Below are 20,950 nucleotides of genomic sequence, written 5' to 3' on the forward strand. Positions count from 1 at the left end.
CAGTATCTGAAACAGCCAAAAGGGACTATTTGCACATAACTACAAGCCATTAACTTGACCAAGCTAACAGAAAATGACTGCAGTGGCAACTGCTCACTGAAGATAATTAGTTCAGAACCTATTTTAACATGAATATTTTATCATGCAGCACAAAACTCGTTATGAAGAAGAATTAGAGGGCTGGGACGTCTGGAGGCTCTGGAGAGGTGATATGTCAGATCCCAGTAAAGAGCTTGCTAGTAGAAAGCAGCTTTAGTGATTCAGCAAGCCTGGATTTCATTAAAGGTTCAACAATCCATTAAGAACATATCTGGTGACAAGTTAAAGAGGACAGGTACCAAGCTGCAATTCAACAACTTAACTACTGAGCAACAAATGACAGAAAAATGAAGGCAGTGAAAAGTCACCTAAAGTAATTACAATTGTCTAAGTAATGCATAGCCCTATTTAAAAAATCGCTACATGTGGACGCTTCTGTCACACAAAGCTGAGCATTATGTGCTTATATATAACAGGAAATTCAAATTTTGGAAAATTAAAAACATTTAATTCTTCATGTTATTAAATATAGGTCAATCTGGAAGTCATGTTTCAAATACAGTTATAAATAAATGTGTATGTGTATATATACATAATATATGCATAGAAATATGCATACATATATAGCTAATAAACATAGGTAAAATTGTTATTATCTCAGTTAATCATAATTATACCTCCTATGAGGGAGGTATCATCACTATCTTTATCTTGTACATAACAAAGTAACAGAAATGCTGAAATAAGCATGTTTAAGACCATATACCTAGAGGAGCAAAGCCAAAATGTAAACACATGAAGTCTGATGCTGTCTGTGCTATTATAATTATGTATATTTCAAATGAGCAAGGGCTTCTAAATATGAGCTTACACTCATAGAAAAAGAAGGCCAGGGCCTTTCAACTGTATTTAATGAATACAACAAAAGCAAAGGCATACAGGCATTACACTATAAAAGAAAGCGCAGTTGAAATTAGAATATAGTGCTCAATTTTTTGAAGATGAGCCATGAAATACCTTTTCTGGTGAAACAGTTAACACAGGCTAATGTACTACCATTCCCTTAACTTCCATCTACTGAGCGACCAGCAAGTTAATTATCGCTAGTTTAGCACTCCACTGAAGACCCTCAGTCTATATAAAGAATAGTCAAGTTTAGTGCAGCCCCTTAGGCTGGTGGGAACTCAATAAATACTTGTTCATTATTATGTAGATAAATTACTTACTCAGGCTTTTCTCTAGTATAGGAATTAATCCATACACCAAGGGGAATTGCAGAAAAGATTCAATTTTCCCAATAATTTCTAATGTACTGCTATCACAAATATTTTCTCTCCACAGCAATTTTTGAAGTTTTTCTAGACCTTGTAACACACTGCTATACTAAGAGATGCTAGCAATGAAAAATCTTATGATCACTAATCCATATTTCAAATCTACAAATATTTACTACATGTGATGTAGTAAAACACAGAGATATACAAAATCAGTATGGCATAATTCCCTTGATTCTCAAAATTGGTGAGGACAGAAATAGTAAATAGAAGATTATAATAGTGGTTGCTATATAAGGAGCTACAGGAATAGGAAAGAAAAGACATTAAAACTGTTGGTCAAGTGTGGCAGTACTGGTGAAAAATAGCAAAAATGAAGGTGATAGCAGTAGGCTTCGCAAAGAAGAGTGAATGAACTTTAGGAGGTTCATTATTTAAGGAAGAATGACAATGGCCACAGAAACAAAACCCTGAAGTGAGGCCTGTGACTGACACTCAAGTTCCTAATTGTGGTGGTACTGACAACCTGACTGGCTAGAAAAAGGCCTAAGGCATTAATGGTGAACACATCCATGTGTATCTGTGGACATCTGAAGGGAGATGCAAGTGCTATGGTTTGGGGTGAATAAGGAAAAAAAGAAGGAGGTGAGCTCTGGTACTCACTCTCCGGCTCTCTGGCCACTTGAGCTATGAACAGCCTAGGCAGACACTTTTACTTCATGGTGTTGCCATGATACTGCCTACTCCACACCAGGATGGAATGAATCCTCCAATAAGGGCAAAACAAATTACTCTTCTCCCTTGAGTTGCTTCTTATTGGGTGCTAAATCAACCATGATAGCAGTTAATACAGAGGCTTTGTTGTTGTTGCATTTCAAAGCACAGATCCAGCAGGTAGACACAGACACTATACCAGTACTGGCATGAAGGTTGTCAGGTCCATGTAAAACAACCATAGACATCAGTGCATTTCAAGATAGACAAAAAAGTTGTAGCAATTATAGTTGCAGTACAGAGAGTTCAGAAACTTAGAATATAAAGGCATAAGATATTTCTATTGACATCTGATAAGAGTCCTTCTATATGACAAACTGATATTCAAATTACACAACCAAGAAATATTTTAGAGAAAACATTACATCATTAAATTATTGAAATTAAATTTATAAGTTATAATCTACGGAGATTTTCTATTGTCAGAATAGGCTTGGAAATTAAGATTTTCAGTATCCTATTAATATAATCAATCACCTAACATGAGGAAAAGTATAGATTAAGGTACGAGAAGATGATCATGCAAGTTGTTAAATTTATACAATAGTGTGAAGCTAAATTCTTTGCTTTCAAGATAGTTCATCCCTATATTCCTCTAAATAGACTAGTTTCTGAAAATTTCACATGAGACATGCCTGAAACTCTATAGTATAAAAAATAAGGTGTTGATTGGGCCTACATAAAATCCACTTATCAGGTAAAAATAAAATCTAAGCACCACAGAAGACATGTGAAAAGTGGAAGCACAAAGCACATGTGTGGAATGAATGAAAGGATGCACTTTAGTTGTGAACAACTTTAAGTATGACGAAAATAATTTCTTATTATCAAGATACAGTGTTCAATAGTGTGAACTCGACCCTTTGCCAGGTGCTACAAACAAAGCAGGCTGACTGTACCATCTATATATATACGATCACTTCTTTAGCCACTGGAAAAGGCATCCCTCACTGTTATACTTCCTTATTACACACACACACACACACACACACACACACACACGTGCAACATAAATACAGACATATATAGTACAATGTTCGAAAAGATTCAACGTGTCTATTTCTTTAATATTTATCATTTCTTTATAGTAAAATATTCAAAATTTTTTCTTCTATCTTTTCAAAAATACACACTACATTATTTATAATAACTCTACTAATGCAATATAACATGAGAACTTCTTTCTCCTATGTAACTGTAACTTAGTTTACATTAATTAACCTTTCTTCATTCCTCTGCTATTTTTACTCCAATCATCATAGTTCTGGTAAAAATATGGCCTACAGGAACTGTCCACTCTGCCATTTATTCCATAGGGTGGATACTACTGAATATATGGCCATCAAAATCATTTCAAACACTAACAATCCAATAGTTAAGCCTCTATTTCCTCAGCATGTTGAGTATCGATAATACACCTGAGTTAACAGTCTCAAGTGAGACTCTGATATGGTGCAACAGGTGAAGGCGCTTGCAGTCAAGCATGAGTTTTACCCCAGGATCTGAATGGAGAGGAAAGAGAACAAACTCCTGTGTATCCTTTGTCTTCCACAAACTCACTCTGAATTGTATACACACACAAACAAACACACAAACAGGGACTGTGGAGAGAAATAAAGGGAGAGACAGAGTCGGATAAAAAGAGAGACAGAGATGGAGAGAGAGAATAAATAAATATTAAAGTAGTATTGAATGTAAGCAAGAAGTACCCTTTTGTTTTTACAAGACAGCAGTAACCATTCAGAACACACTGTCATGATTACTGCCCTGTCTTTTAAAACAACTGCTTGGAAAGAAGAGTAAAACCTTTAACATACAATGAAAAGCTATGCCAGCTGACACATAAACCAATAACCTGACTTCTGCTTACAGATACATTTTTATGAGGCCTGAATCCATGGTTCAATAGCAGCCTGCTTTTTCTTTTCTGTTTGTGAAATCTAAGTATCTTAATGATATAAAACATCTTCAATATCATGCAGTCACAACAAAACCATTTTATTACTTTTTATATTCAATCAAAATGCCAAATGCCATTCACAGTACCATTACTCACGAACCATGAAAACATATTTAAATCCATTACTATTATTAGTTTTAAATGTCCAAAAGGTTCTAACTACATCTTCTCATGAAGACACAATAAAATAAAACAATTTTCCTCTCCACACTGCAAGTGAGAAATGGATACACTGTTCCCCGCTATTAATGGGGTGACAGAACCAATACTGCAATATGAATAATGCACGTGTTTAATGATTTTTTTTCTTGGTAATTACTGTAATAATAGCAACTCATCCTGAATTTTAGGGTTTTTAACACAGACACATTATTTTCACATCCATGTTTAGTTTGCTAATCTCCTGGACAAATTTAAATGAAGGAAAATCAGCAAGATTACAGGTGGCATAAACCCCAAAGAAATACCATATGGAGAGCCATATGCTCTGGCAGTATGTCAGCATGTGACAGAATCCTGGAAGTCAACTTCAGAGCAAAGCTCTGTGCTCTAGAACACATTTCAACCTCACGCTAACATAGCCTACCCCTGCTAACAGAGAGAGTCAAAATGCATGGCAGCTACTTTCCTCCTTCAAAAAGAGAATAAACAAATAAACAACAATTTTTGAGACAACTAAATTTATCTAACATGACTTCTCTAAATACTAGGCCAGAAAAACAACTTGAAGTAAGTTTTCCTAGGAAGAAAAACTTTGTGTAATTACAACAATACCAAAGCACAAATGAATGATGTACAACATTACAACTGATGACAGCTATGTAGCAAGGATACCAAACATTTACCTCACAGTGACGGTCTTACATAACATATAGCAGAGACCTAGGTAAGAATACTTCTTACACAGTCAACAGGAAGCAGCATACTGTTGGCATTCTGTATAGTCAGGAATCCACCAGAGAAACAGAGTTAGTGAGAGACACAGATTAAGAAATACATCACAAGGATTTGGCTAACAGTGGATGGCTACTATCTAGGCCACTAAAGAATTCATAGAGAAGGTAGTTGGGGACAGAGGCTCCAACTCTGCAAGAGTAGAGCTGCTATTCACAGGTAATAGAATTACATCTTCAGCTCAATTTTGAAGGCCTTTTACTGAGTGAATAGGACCCACCCAAATGATATAGAATCCTTTTCACACTTGAAGTCAATTGGTACCAAAAATGTCTCAGGGTTTTACTCTATTGCAGGGGACTGCAGCCTGACAAGGTTAACACACCAAAATCCAGTAAAGGGAATACGAGAGAATCTGTCTCCATGCTGCATTTGCAGTGTTAGAGAACTGCCAAGTAATGGCAGTTCCATCTTAAAGAAGGCAGAGTGTTTATCCTTGTCTTTAAAGGGTTAATTTTGGCTTGTGTTAGGTTTTATTTTGGGAAAACAAATAAGAGCAGGTGAGAAAAAGAAATTACAAAGAGGCTTTATTAATAATCCTACTTTGGTAGGAATAAAACAAAAGCAGATTCTCTTAAGGGAAGGCAACACACTGTTGTAAGCTAGATTTTTAAATGTAATATATAATTTCAGAGAAACATTATATAATCTCATATTAGAGGTAGAAATGAAATTTATTATTTATATTCCTACAGAAAAATTATTTGTTATTATGAATAATTGCCATAAATGTATAAAAAGCAAGAAAATGAGGTCCACTGTTTGGTAACCACAATGAAAGATTAGTGACTCGTATTCAGGGAGTATCTGTTATGCTACTGGCATTCTGTTTGATCAACATGTCCCAGCAGGACACAGGTATATGTGGCGTCTGGCCTCCCAGTGCTCACTTGTTAAATATAAATTATTTAGTACAAAACAACTCTTCCCTAACTATGTTATTTGATATATAATGAAACTGGTAGATAACAAATAGCATAGCTTTAATTAAAATACAAAATGACTTAAAACATACTTTACAGAAGTTTTGATTCATGAAAAATAGAATTTGTAGCCTTGAAGGTTCCAAGATGGCGGTGACCAGTGTGCAAAGGGGCAGAGGATATCAGGCTCCAAATTCCATGAGTAGACCAGCAGCTGGATTCCAAGTCTCAAACTCGGGGCTTCCCAGAACTAAAGGGAACATGCCATGAGTAGAGGCCAATAGGATACAGGCCCCATGGCCGTCTCCCCAGTCCAGGAATCTCAAACTGTGAACCCCTGGCATTTTCTGTAGACCCCAGCGAGTGTGGAACCCCAAGTCCAGAGACCTTCCACTTTAGGAGTCAGGCATCACATTAGATCCCTCCTGTTCCCCTGAGAGCAACTTCAGGTTTCCTGCAACATTTGGAGCTAATCAGATCCAGAACCCTAGGCCATTTCCCTGGTCTGAAATTCTCCAAACTTGGGGGCCCAGCACTCTCCAAATATGTGAGTGAGAGGAGAACTACACAGGTCCAGGGACCCTTCTCTCTAACAGCCAGGCATTGGATCCCTCCCTCAGTGTTCCCAGCATCCAAGCCAGGGTTCTGCTGGTCACCCCGGTGGAGACCAGGCAAACACCATAGGTGCACAGATCATGGACCCTGTATAGCTCAGCCCATATGACTCTGAGTGGCAGAAACAGAGACTGGCAGGCTTGTGGTCTGCAGCCTAGCTCACTTCTGAGACACTCCCAAACTGACCCCCCCACACACCAAGTCCATTGCGCACCTGCACATTCGCACCCGCCCACACGCCAACCTGCATCTGCACCACACCCTGCGCACATGCAGCCCCCGACCTTCAAGACACACTCCCTAGCCACCCTACATGCCCAATCCACCTTCAAACACCTGCCCTGCCCTTCAAGGCACTCACCCCAGGGCCCAAGCCACACCCCTCAAAGTAATAGTACTAGTGCCCTCCCTTCCTTAGTTGCATGCAAATCGCCAGCACCCATTTTTAAGTCTCTCTAATATTCCTGTAGATTTCTCAAGACTCCAGAAACAGGTGGGTCCAGTCTCCCATACAGGCTCCAGGAACACTCAAACCTACATACAACCAGATGACTAGAGACCAGCTTAAGAATACAATCAACAAAAACCAGGACAACATGGCATCATCAGAATCTCCAAAAATCAATGGATAGTCTAATGCAGCTGAAACACAGGAAAATTTATGTTAAATCTGTGATTGTGCAGTTATTAGAGGCACATAAAAAGGAAACAAACAAACAAATAGAGGCTGTCATGGACAGACAGAAATCCACAATCAAAAAGGTGAAAACATTAATAAAATACTGCACGACATGAAAATGTAATTAGAGTCAATAAAGAAAACACAAAAAGAAAACCCTGAAGATGGAGAACGTAGAGAAGAGATCAGGAACCACAAAAGTATGCGTCAGCACCAGAATAGAAGAGACAGAAGAGAGAAGCTCAAGCCCTGAAGATACAATTGTAGAAATCGATATATCTCTCAAAGAAAACATAACAATGGAAAAGTTCCTGACACAAAACATCCAAGGAATCAAGGATACCATGAAAAGACAAAACCTAGGAATAAAAGGAATAGATGAAAAAGAAGACTGAAGGCTCCAAGGCACAGAAAATATTTTCAGGAAAATCATAGAAGAAAATTTCCCGAACCTTAAGAAAGAGATGTCCATAAACATACAAGATGCGCACAGAACACAAAATAGTCGAGATCAGAAAAGAAATTTCTTCCAACAGATAATATCAAAAAATTAAATCTACAGAAAAAAGAAAAATATTAAAAGTGGCAAGGGAAAAAGGCCTAGTAATATATAAATGGCAGGCCTATTAGAATCACACCTGACTTCTCATCAGAAACTATGAAAGCCAGAAGGGCCTGAGCAGATGTCATGCAGACTTTAAGGGACCACAGATGCCAACACAGACTACTATACCCAGCAAAACTTTCAAGTAACATAGAGAAAACAAAATAGTCCACAACATAAGTAAATTTAAAGAATATATATGCAACAACCCAACAGTAAAGAAGGTTCTAGAAGGAAAATTCTAGCTCAATTACAAAGAAAACACAGGATAAAGATAACTTCACAACAAAAGCAAAAGAAAAGAAGCATACAAACATACGACCACCACCAACTCCACAATAAAAGACACTAACAATCATTGGTCACCAATATCTACCACCATCATAGATTCAATTATCTAATAAAAAGAAACAGACTAACAAAATGTTTATGGAAACAAAGTCCAATATTTCGTTGCATTCAAGAAACACACCTCTGCAACAAAGAAATACACTACCTCAGAGTAAAGGAAAAAGGTTTTTCATGCAAACAGGAATAGACATACTAATGTCTAATAAAACAGACTTTCAACCAAAATTAATCAAAAGAGATGGGAGGGACACTTCATTTTCATCAAAGGAAAAGTCCATCAAAAGGACATTATAGCACTGAACATCTATCTCAACATCTATCTCAAAAAAATCAGTAGTCCTCCTGTACACAAAAAACAAAAGGGGTAAGAAAGAAATCAGGGAAATGACACCCTTCACAATAGCCACAAATGACATAAAGTACCTGATATAACTCTAATCAAGCAAGTGAAAGACTTCTATGAAAAAAAAAAAATTTCAAGTCTAAAGAAAGAAATTGAAGGAAATTGAAGATGGAAAGATATCCCGGGCTATGGATCTGTAGGATTATCATCATAAAAATGGCCATCCTACCAAAAGCAATCTACATATTCAATGCAATTCTCATCAAATTACAAACACAAATCTTTACAGACCTTGAAAGAATAATTCTCAACTTCATATGGAAAAACAAAAAAACCTAGAATAGATTAAAAAAAAAAACACTATACAATAAAAGAACTTCTGGAGGTATCTCTATGTAATACTATATAACCCCTTTGGAAATCAACCTGGTTCTTTCTCAGAAAATGGGAAACAGTGCTACCTAAAGACCCAGCTATACCACTCCTGGGCATATATACGAAAGATGCCCCACCATTCAACAAGGATATTTGCTCAACTGTGTTCATAGTAGCTTTATTTGTAGCAGCCAGAATGTGGAAACAAGCAAGAGGTCCCTCAACCGAAGAATGGATACAGAAATTGTGGCACATTTACACAATGAAATACTAATCAGCTGTTAAAAACAAGGAAATCGTAAAACTTGCAGGCAAATGGGTAGAACTAGAAAAGATCATCCCGAGAGAAGTAACCCAGAAGCAGAAAGACACTCACGGTATATACTCACTTGTAAGTGTATATTAGCCATATAATATATGATAAACATACTAAAATATAGAGACCTAAAGAAGCTAAAAAACAATGAGGACCCAAGGGAAGATGCTTAATTCTCTCAGAAGGGAAAACAGGATAGATACTGAAAGCGGTAGAAGAAAGGGAACAGGATGGGAGCTTACCACAGATATCCTCTGAACGACTCTACCCAGCAAGGGATCGAAGCATGCAGAAACACAGCCAAACTTTCAGCAGAGTGCAGGGAGTCTTAAAGAAGAAGGGGATATGGAAGGACCTGGAAAGGACAGGAGCTCCACAAGAAGATCATCAAAGCCAAATAAAGGCCCAGGGGAGACTGCAGAAACTGATGGATTAATCAAAGATAATTCATAGAGAGGACCTAGGCCCCCTTCTCAGATGAAGCCCATAGAATGTTCACTCTACATGTGGGTTCCCTAGTAAGTGGAAAAGAGACAATCTCTGACATAAACTTGGCTGCCTGCTCCTTGACCACTTCTCTCTGGTGGGTGGCCCTTGCCAGCCCACAGAACAACAAGATTCAGGCAGTCATGATGAGAGCTGATAGGCTAGGGTCAGACAGTAGGGGAGGAGGAGCTCCCCTATAAGTGGACTAGTAGAGGGAAAATTGAGAAAGAGGGAATGAGTGTGGAGATGAGAAAGGGGGCTATAAACAGGATACAAAGTGAATAAATAAAATAATAAACATTTGCTGAAAAAAAGCAAACAGAATTTGTTGACCTCATGTTGTTACTAAACAAAAGTAGAAAGCAAATAAGTCTCAAAATGTAAAATATCAAAGAACAGAAATGATGCAGAGAAATGTGAAATGTATATTTTAAAAGTGGGTCATATGAAAGTTTAAAAGCCATGTTATAAGGTTGTTCAATAAGAGAAATCCATTCCTATTCCATGTGTTCCAGACTTCAATAAGACCTCTGCCAAGATACCTTGAGCTGTCCTTTGTTAAAATATATGTATGAATATAAATGCAGAGATAATCTACTTAGGGGAGTAAAAGCACAATAGAAAAAAAGAGATTGGTTATAAAGCAGATGCATTCACAAAGAAATGTTCTCTAATGTAAAAAAAAATGCACTGTCTTCTACATTTTTCCTCATTCAGTCTTACCACAAAAAGATGAAAGAAGCAGCCATACTATTTGTACACCATGAGATGGGGAAGACAATATGAACAGAATCAGGGGGAAAAAAAGTGTCCAAAGTTCTGTGCACAAACTAAGATTTTTTTAAAAAATTAAAAGCTCTCCTTTTTCCTCAAAGTAGCCAGAGGTGACCCCTGAAGATGGATCACTAATCTTCTGAAACAGAAAACGCTATAAAAATCATGAAAATCAAAAGGTTTGAATCTTCATGTTCACTTTAAGAACACCCAGGAAATTGCCCAGGCCATCGAGGGTATGCATACCCAAAAAGTCACCAAATATCTGAAAGATGTGACTTTAAGGAAGCAATGTGTGTCATTCCAGCAGTAGAATAGTCAGGAGGTGCACCCAGGCCAAACACTGGATGGACTCAGTGCTGAATTTTTGTTTCACATGCTTAAAAATGCAGACACTAATGCTGACCTTAAGGGTTTATGTGTAGATTCTCTACTCATAGAACATATCAAGGTGTACAAGGCACCTATGATATGCCATTAAATTTACAAAGCTCCTGGCCAGATTAACCCACGCAATACTCTGCCTGCCACATTGAGCTGATCCTCACTGAAAAGGAACAAATTGTTCCAAAGCCAAAAGAGGAGGCTGCACAGAAGAAAAAGTATCCCAGAAGAAATGGATGGCATAGCAATAATAAATTCAGTAATAAATGCATGTAAAAGTTAAAGAGAGAAAGAAAAAAAGTAAGCTTCTGTGAAAAGCAGAAGAACCAGCCTTGTAAAAACATAAGAATAACAACAAAATGAAAAGTTATAATGAAGTCTGTTTGTCCAACACTAGGTAAGAACAAAAGGCCAAACTTTAAGTGGGCAATCTAGAAAACTAGGTGAGTTAGAGAAATGAAGAAAATGCTGCATCTCAATAGTTCCATACTTCAATAGTTTATTATGTTGCAATAAAAACCACTGAGAACTTTAACTGCATATAATTTTCAAAGCTATCAAAAATAATAAATTATAAACATGCTAGAAACAGCACAAACAGAGAACTTTGGAAATTACTATGATGCAACAAAGTAAATGCTATAAACACGTCTAGAGTAACATTAGAAAACATTGGTAAGAGAACAACAAGAATCCAACTCTACGCACACTAAATCATATTTGAAAAATAACCTAGAACCCCTGCTCAGATGTAGTCCATAGTAGCTCAGTATCCAAGTGGGTTCCCGAGTAAGGGGAACAGGAACTATTTCTGACATGAACTCAAGCAAGGACTGGCTCCTTTACCTCTCCCCGCACCTGAGGGAGCAACAGCCTTGCTAGGCCACAGAGGAGAACATTGTAGCCAGTCCTGAAGACCCTAATAAGCTGGGGTCAGAAAGAAGGGGGGGGAGGACCTCCCCTAGCAGTGGACTTGGAAAGGGACAGGGAGGAGATGAGGGAGGGAGGGTGAGATGGGGAGGGAATGAGGGAGGAGGATATGGTTGGGATACAAAGTAAATAACCTGTGATTAATATTAAAATATATAAATTAAAGAAAAATAGAATCCACTTAAGAACAACCTGAAACAGTCAAGAATAGCAGATAGAATTTCAAGACCACTGGAAGCACAAAACCATGGGTGCCCCTACAGTACTGCCTAAGGAAACAAAACTGATTCAATTGGTACATTCAGGCCATTCACAGTAATTAGCAAGGAACCATGGAAGCTCGAGCATAGAAACTGCCTATGGTTTTTACACATGATCAGAATAGAAAAAATAAAATAAATAAATAAAAGACATGGAAGCAATATAGACAGGAAAACAATCTGTAGGGATGATGAAGACAGAATTCAAGTACTTGAAAAAGGAGTGAAATCAAATGGCCCTTTAAGTTTTCTTTAATACTGAAAGCAGTTCATGACTGATAAAGAAAATATGACCAAGGCAACCTACAATGAAGGCAGAAAGGATTTGAGGACTATTACTAGAGAACCATTTCAAGACAGCCTTTACTAGACATTTTGAAATACCAAATCTTGAACATGAAATAGGCAAGAGAATCTCTTCTATATGAGTATTTTGCAAAAATATAATAATAGCAATAATAAAACAAAAAACCTATCCTCCAGATCACAGATAAATTTTCACATACAAATACATATTTCCCTTTACTTTTATAAATTCAAAATAAAACAAATGCGGAGGCATTGTGGCACATGCCCGCAATCCCAGCACTTGGAAGATGGAGGCAGAATGGTCAGGCATTCAGGGACAGAATGACTTATATGGAAGTTCGAGACCAGCCTGTGTTATAAAGACTTTGTCTCAAGAACAAAAGTGAAAGGTTATCTATCCTCTTATCCACTACAGTCTTCTCTCCATAGTATTTTATGTGCACAACACAAAGACTGCTAAAGCATGCTGACTAGGAATTAGAGGAAAAACAACCTACATACAGAAGAGAATAAGGTCTTTCCACAGCCAATCAATCCAGAATGTCAATAACCTGTCCCCTTAGAAACATAACCTTAAAAGTTAGTGTTTTAATGTCCTTCATTTAGTTAAGCCTCACTTTTAACAAAATAGCATTTAACAAAGTTATTAATGAGATGGTATAAACAAAAAAAGACAGGTTAAGGTTCTGATATATCTCCTAAAATTCAGAAGAAAAAGACATTAGACAGTATGAAGTGACCTATTAATTTGTCACAACAGTTGCTAAAGTGGATTCTAAAGTCCTTGATCCTAACTGACAGAGAAAAGACAATTTCAAAACAAAGACACGAAAATCACAGGGACAGGAAGGTAAATCAGTTTCCCACTGGGAAAATAAATGAATGGTGGAAAGTGTTATAAAAGTCACTTCCTGGCAGAAATTGTACTGGATTTCAATTTAACTTGATCTTCAAACAATTAGGCAACTAGAAGGTGGGCAGCAGATAAAACACTGAAAACATTATCTTAAACATGATGTAATTTCAAGATTTTTAAATTGATTTTAGATCTAAAACAGACAAACCAAAGCACAAATATCCGGTAAAATTTGCTTTGAACATGTATTATGCATTCTACCTGGGTATATTTTTAAGGTAGGAACAAGCACAAATGCTATGGAATCTTTTCTGTTCAAGAAATATGTACTGAGTTCTTAACAGTTAGATTTTTTTCAAAGCACCATTATTTGGTTTGAAAAAAGCTATGACAAAAGAAAAAAAAAAAGGCACATATAATAATCATCAAAAGGTAGCCCCTAGCCTTTGCTATTTAACTTTGTTCAGAAAGGTATAATTCAAAATTTTCTAAGTAATGCTATTTCTCTGAGAAATAAGATAAACTTAATTTCATTTACAGGCTAACTAAAGACTTAGGTTCATTTATCATTTTTATAATGCTGGCCAGCAGATAAGATTAGTTTCTGTCACTCACAGCACTGTCAGAAGGACTCAGGATGATTGCAAAGTCGATTTTTATGGCCATATTTGAAAAAATAATAAATGCTCCCATGGAGGCTTCAGTTTGAGGGTCTCAGAGAATTTGACTGATATAGAGGATAAATGACAACCACATTTATAGCAGAGGTGCATTTCATGATCTCACATTGTACTTTTCTAAAAATCTAGGCAAAGCCACTGAAAGAATTAAGCCTAGACAAAGCAGTATAAAAGTAAAAGCCTAAAGGAACTGAGATTATTGTGAGTAGAAAAACGAGAGCATGTGAGTAACAAAGGAATGATTATGAAATACATATATGAGCTTAGTGCCTGAAGGACTGAAAGACAGGAGCTGTTTAAGAAAGAAACTCAAGCAGAAACGATATTAAGGCACCAGGTAAAACAAGAAAAGGAATGTGCCTACAGCATAACCACAAGACATTGAAGACATAAAAGAACTCCTCCTAATCTTAGAATACCAACTAAGATGGTATTACACTGGTGGGATGCACAAAACTAATTTAACTGGCATAGCTATTTCAGGTTATCTAAAATTCAAAGAAAATTTTATATTATATAAAAATTTTTCAATGGAAGGGAAATCCTAAACTGTGAAGATTAAGTCAGGGTACTCAATTGACAACCAAAGTAATTTCTTAAGTATAATGGAAACAATTCCTAATCACCTTTAAAAATCAGTACCAAAGTGGTTGTACAAGTTTACGTTCCCACCAGCAATGGAGAAGGGTTCCCCATTCTCCACATCCTCTCCAACACGCACTGTCACTTGAGTTTTTGAACTTAGCCATTCTGATGGGTGTAAGGTGAAATGTCACGGTTGTTTTGATGTGCATTTCCCTGATGATTAAGGACTCTGAGCATTTTTTTAAATGTTTCTCTAACATCTATATTCCTCTATTGAGAATTCCCTGTTTAGCTCTGTACCCCATTTTTTTTAATTGTATTACTTGATTTGTTACTGTTTAACTTCTTTGTTCTTTATATATTCTGGATATCAGACCTCTATCAGGGTTGGTGTAGATTCTAGAGGGTTGGTGAAGATTCTTTCCCAGCCTGTAGACTGTTTTTTTGTTCTGATGACAGTGTCCTTTGCTTTACAGAAGCTTTTCAGTTTCATGAAGTCCCATTTATTTGTTGTTGATCTTAGAGCCTGTGCTGTTGGTGTTCTGTTCAGGAAGTTTTCTCCTGTACCAATGAGTTCTACGGTCTGGAAAGGATCATCCTGAGTGAGCTTTCCCAGAAGCAAAAAGACACACACGGTATATACTCACTCATATAGACATATAATATAGGATAAGCCTACTAAAATCTGTACACCTAAAGAAACTAATCAAGAGGGAGGACTCTTGCTAAAATCCTCAATCCCCACTACGAAAGGCAAAGAGGATGGACACCAGAAGAAGAAGAAAACAGGAAACAAGTTAGGAGCCTCCCACAGAGGGCCTCTGAAAAACTCTGCCCTGCAGACTATCAAAGCAGATGCTGAGACTTATGGCCAACTGTTGGGCAGAGTGCATGGAATCTTATAAAAGAAGTAGGAAATATTAAGATCTGGAGAGGACAGGCCAAACTTTGGGCAGAATACAGGGAATCTTATGAAAGAAGTGGGAAATAATAGTTAGATCTGGAGAGGACAGGAGGTCCACAAGGAGAACAACAGAAGCAAAAAATTTGAGCACAGGAGTCTTTCTGAGACTCATACTCCAAGTACTATGCATGGAGATAACCTAGAACCCATGCACAGATGTAGCCCATGGCAGTTCAGTGTCTAAGTGGGTTCCATAGTAATGGGAACAGGGACTGCTTCTGACACGAACTGATTGACCTGCTCTTTGATCACCTCCCCCGGAAGGGGAGCAGCCTTACCAGGCCACAGAGGAAGACAATGCAGCCACTCCTGATGAGATCTAACAGACTAGGATCAGAAGGAAGAAAAAGAAACCCTCCCCTACCAGTGGACTTGGGGAAGGGAGTCTGTGGAGAAAGAGGAGAAAGGGAGGGATTGGGAGGGGAGGAAGGAGGGAACTAGAGGGGAGGATACAAAGTAAATAAAGTATAATTTAAAAAAAGTTTCAACGAGAACTTCAGACTTATTTTTCTTAGGAACATTGATGTAAACATAATAAAATGCTTGCAAACTGAATCCAAGGATACATAAAAGATATGTTCTGTTCAGGAAGTTGTCTCCTGTGTCAATGAGTCCTAGGTTCTTCCCCGTTTTTTCTTCTAACAGATTTAGTGTGTCTGGTTTTATGTTGAGATCTTTGATCCACCTGGACTTTAGTTTTGTGCAGGGTGATAAATAGGGAGGTGCTTTCTCAAACAATTAGGAACAGTGCTTCCTCAAGATCCAGCTATACCACTCCTAGGCATATATCCAAAATATGTTCAAGTATACAACAACGACATTTGCTCAACCATGTTCATAACAGCTTTATTCATAATAGCCGGAATCTGTAAACAACCCAGAGGCTGAGGAATGGATACAGAAATTGTGGTACTGACATACTACATAGCCATTAAAAACAAGGAATTCATGAAATTTTCAGGCAAATGGTGGGATATGGAAAAGATCATCCTAAGTGACGTTATCTCAGAATCAGAAAGACACACACAGTATATTCTCACATATAAGTGCATATTAGACGTGTAATATAGGATAAACATACTAAAATCTGTACACCCTAAAGAAGCTAAGCAAGAAAGAGGACACTGGGTAAGATGATCAGTCCTTACTCCGAAAGATAAATGAGATGGACATTGGAAGAAGAATAAAACAGGAAAAAAGACAGAAGCCTACCACAGAGGGCCTCTGAAAGACTCTACCCAGAAGTGTATCAAAGCAGATGCTGAGACTCATAACCAATCTTTAGGAGTGCAAGGAATCTTAAGAAAGAAGGGGGAGAAGACAAGAGCACCACAATGAGAGCAACACAACCAAAAAATCTGGACCCAGGGGTCTTTTCTGAGACTGATACTCCAACCAAGGACCACTCACGGATATAATCTAGAACCCCTGCTCAGATACAGCCCACAGCAGCACAGTATTCAAGTGTGTTCCCTAGTAAGGGAAACATGGACTGTCTCTGACATGAACTCAGTGGCTGACTCTTTGATCACCTCCCCTTGCAAAGCCAGAGAGGAGGACAATGCAGCCAGTCCTGATGAGACTTGATAAGCTAGGATCAGATGGAAGGGGAGGAGGACCTCCCCTATCAGTGGACTTGGAGAGGGGCAGGGAGGAGAGGAGAGAGGGTGGGTGGAACTGGGAGGTAATGAAGGAATGTGGGTGGGAAGGAGGGAGGGGGCTACAGCTGGGATGCAAAATGAATAAACTGTAATTAATATAAAAATAAAAATTAAAAAATCAATACCAATTACATTCAGAAAACAAATTGCAAACACAACCATGCCTTCAAACGAAACCTATAAACTCTTATTTCCCAATCCCCAGTATCTGTTTATTCACGTCATGAATAAAGCACTTGTAGACTGGTGGTTACCATGTGATCGTAATTAGTATACATCTAGTATAATCATTAGACAGCCCTAATACAGCATTCAAGGTTTTTGTTGTTGACTTTTAATTTACATTTGTATTTGCCTCCATATATGTCTGTATGAGGGTAGACACTACAGGAACTGGAGTTACAAACAGTTGTACACTGCCATATGGGTGCTGTGATTTGAACGCAGCTCCTTCGGAAGAGCAGCCAGTGCTTTTCAGCCACACCATATCCAAGTTTTAATTTTAAATCTATAAAAGCATTTTCTAAACATTTTTTTCCCTAAAACCATAAAGGAAAGGAAATGGGTCCAATTTATTTAATATAGAATTGAATGTCATCCATTATATCTGCTTTAAAACATTCCAAATCATTCGTTACCAAACTTAAATTGGAATGTTCCAACTACATTTTCCTTTTGTTTATTTTTTTCCTTCCTTCTTTTATTTGTTTTGGTTTAAGTTACTTACTTTTGTTTGTTTGGCTTTGTTTTTGTTTTTTGTTTGTTTGTTTTTTAAACAGAGTCTTATACTGCTTATACTGGTCTCCAGTTCACAATTCTCCTACCTTAGCCTCCTGAATTCTCGTAGTACAGCAATGAGTCACCAAGCTCAGCCAGTACTAAGTCAATAAATGTTAAGATGCTTTTAAAATGCATTTTTATAGAAAAACAAATGATCAATGAGTATTTTTTAAAGTGATCAATATCAACAGTCACCACGCAACTATTAAAACTACAATAAGATACTACTTCACCCCCAGTGAGAATGGCTATCAAGAAACCTTACACCAAATGGTGCTGATAATGTGGTAAAAGAGGAACCTTAATCACTGCTTGCAAGAGTAGAAACTAGTATAGACATTATGGAAATTAGTTTAGAGGCTTCTAAAAGAAATACATGTTTGTAGCAGCTTTATTTGTAATAGCGAGAACCTGGAAACAACCCAGATGGAGTTGTATCCAGTGGAGGACTGGATAATGAAATTGTGGTACTTTTATACAATGGAATACTACTAAGCAAGTAAAAACAAGGAAATCAGGAAATTTACAGGCAAATGATGGGACCTAGAAAAGATCATCCTGAGTGAGGCATCCCAGAAGCAGAAAGACACACACTGTATATACTCACTTATAAGTAGATACTAGACCTATAAAATAGGATAAACATTCTAAAATCTGTACACCTAAAGAAGTTAACAAGGAGGACCTGGGGTAAGATGATCAATCCTTACTTAGAAAGACAAATGGGATGGACATTAGAAGTAGGAGAAAACGAGAAGGACAGGAGGCTACCATAGAGGGCCTCTGAAAGACTCTACATAACAGTGTATCAAAGCAGATGCTGAGACACATGGCCAAACTTTGGGTAGAGTACAGGGAATCGTATGAAAGAAGAGAGAGTTAGTAAAACCTGGAGAGAACAGGAGCTCCATAAGGACCAAATATATCTGGGCACAGGGGCTTGTCTGAGACTGATTCTCCAACCAAGACCATGCATGGATATAACCGAGAACCCCTGCTCGGACATAGCCCATGGCAACACAGCATCCAAGTCTCTGGCATGAACTCTGTGGCTAGCTCTTTGACCTCCCCACCTCCTGTGAGAGGAGCAGCCTAGCTAGGCCACAGAGGACATGGCAGCCAGTCCTGGTGAAACCTGATAAGCTAGGGTCAGATACAAGAGGAGGAGGACCTTCCCCATCAGTGGACTTAAAAAGGGGCAGGGAGAAGATGAGGGAGGGGTGGTGAGATTGGGAGGGAATGAGAGGGGGCTACGGCTGAGATACAAAGTAAATAAACTGTAATTGATATCAAAGAATAAACATTTACTAAAAAATAAAATAATTAAAAAAAAAAAAGAAATACAAATGTAAAGGCCATACTACTCCTGGGCAGAGATTCCACCCCCTACTATAGAGATACTTACATAGTCAGTCATGTAAATCATTGTAAATCAGAAAGAAGTGAAACAAGTCTACAAGCCTACTAACTGAAGACTAAAAATAAATGTGAAACATAAACAAAATGGAATTTTATTTTCTGGTAAAGAAAAATAAAATCATGAAATTTTCGGGAAAATTGATAGAACTGAATGGGTAAAAATAAGTAATGAGAAAGACAGGAATTGAGCAAAACAACACATGGGTCATGAGGAAAAGGAGAGATTTAGGGGTGATAAAAGGAATTCAAGGGAATGAAGGAAATGACAGAGAAGAAGAAGGAGACTCCACTAAAAAAAAAAAAAAAAACTATTTGAAAGTGTCATAATCATATCCAGTACCTTCTATGATAACTTTAAAAAATTTAAAAAAATAAAATGCAAGTATACTGTATATTCTAAAGAAAATTCATTCAGAAGTTTCTGGAACTTTGAGTCTGAATGATCACCAACAAAAGAACCTTGAGCCTTCCTCACTGAAGACCTCTCCGTACATAACACAAAAACATTCCTTATTCAAAACAAACAAACAAACTCACATAGTATCTAGAATTGCTCATATTACCATACTGGCTAGGGCCCACATGCACTAGTAAGACTTTTCCTTTAAAATTTGCAAGACCCTAGCTCATTGGGTCTCATTGGGTCTGCCTGCAATGCCTCCTCTGTGTCCTGGCAGGGCTGCTCCTCCCTTGGTGTGGGTGGGGGTGTGACCTGATAAGCTAGGGTTGGATGGAAGGGGAGGTGGACCTCCCCCATCAGTGGACTTGGAGAGGGGCAGGGAGGAGAGGAGGGAGGGAGGGTGAAGTTGGGAGAAAGTAAGGGAGGAGGCTAAGCTGGGATGCAAAGCAAATAAAATTTAATTAATATAAAAAATTACTGTTACGCCAGTACTGTTAGGCAGTACTGTTAGGTCACAGAGGAGAACTCTGCAGCCAGCCATGAAGATACCTGATAAAACAGAGTCATATGAAAGGGGAGGAGGTCCTCCCCTATCAGTGGACTTGGAAAGGGGCAGGGAGGATATGAGGGAAGGAGGGTGGGATTGGGGAGGGAATGAGGGAGCAGAATACAGCTGGGATACAGAGTTAACAAAATGTAACTAAAAAATGAAATGAAATAAAATAAAATAATAAAAGGAAAAAATAAAAATTTAATTAAAAAAAAATTAGCAAGACCCATGCTTAAAACCCAGGGTTTTTATAGGCAACTGTTCCATGACAGATACCCCTCAATATTCCACAGTGTTTATGGTCAAACTCTTTCCAAGGTGTCAGGAAGATCCTTTACAATGGACAGAAAATGGTGTAAAAGACGAAATGAAAACTTCTCCCTGTGACTATCTTGGTTATTAATATGATGATAACCGAAATCACCTCTGAGGCGAGCTGCAGGGCACATCTGCAATGGGTTTTCATGATTGGGTTATCTGATAGGAGAAGACCCACCCTAGATGTAGACAGCACCATTCACTGGCATCTGAAATAAGTCCAAGAAAGAAGCTTCACTTTTATCTGCTTGCTTTCACTATCACTGCAAGTTCATTCCATCTGTCTTGTTGCCACTGCCATGTCCCCTCACTAACAGACTATCATTTCTTCAAAATACTAACATGAATTGAAGCCTAGTGGGTCTATCAGAATCTCCCAGGTCTTTA

The 20,950-nt window shown here is 37.9% G+C and overlaps 1 protein-coding gene across 4 annotated transcripts in view; it reads right to left on the minus strand.

The window, feature by feature from the left end:
- Exoc4 (exocyst complex component 4) overlaps window positions 1-20,950 on the minus strand; it is an 817,398-nt gene that overhangs the window by 508,432 nt on the left and 288,016 nt on the right. The window contains exon 10 of one of the 4 annotated variants that reach the window (XM_060380215.1): window positions 6,092-6,174. The exons of the other annotated variants lie outside the window; for them this stretch is intronic. Coding sequence (XP_060236198.1) covers window positions 6,107-6,174 — 68 coding nt within the window. The 3' untranslated portion in view covers window positions 6,092-6,106. Of the gene's footprint in view, window positions 1-6,091; window positions 6,175-20,950 lie in introns of those variants that run through there. 4 annotated transcript variants of the gene reach the window in all.

This window comes from Meriones unguiculatus, chromosome 3, assembly GCF_030254825.1.
Source record: "Meriones unguiculatus strain TT.TT164.6M chromosome 3, Bangor_MerUng_6.1, whole genome shotgun sequence".
In the NCBI taxonomy this organism is placed as follows: domain Eukaryota; kingdom Metazoa; phylum Chordata; class Mammalia; order Rodentia; family Muridae; genus Meriones; species Meriones unguiculatus.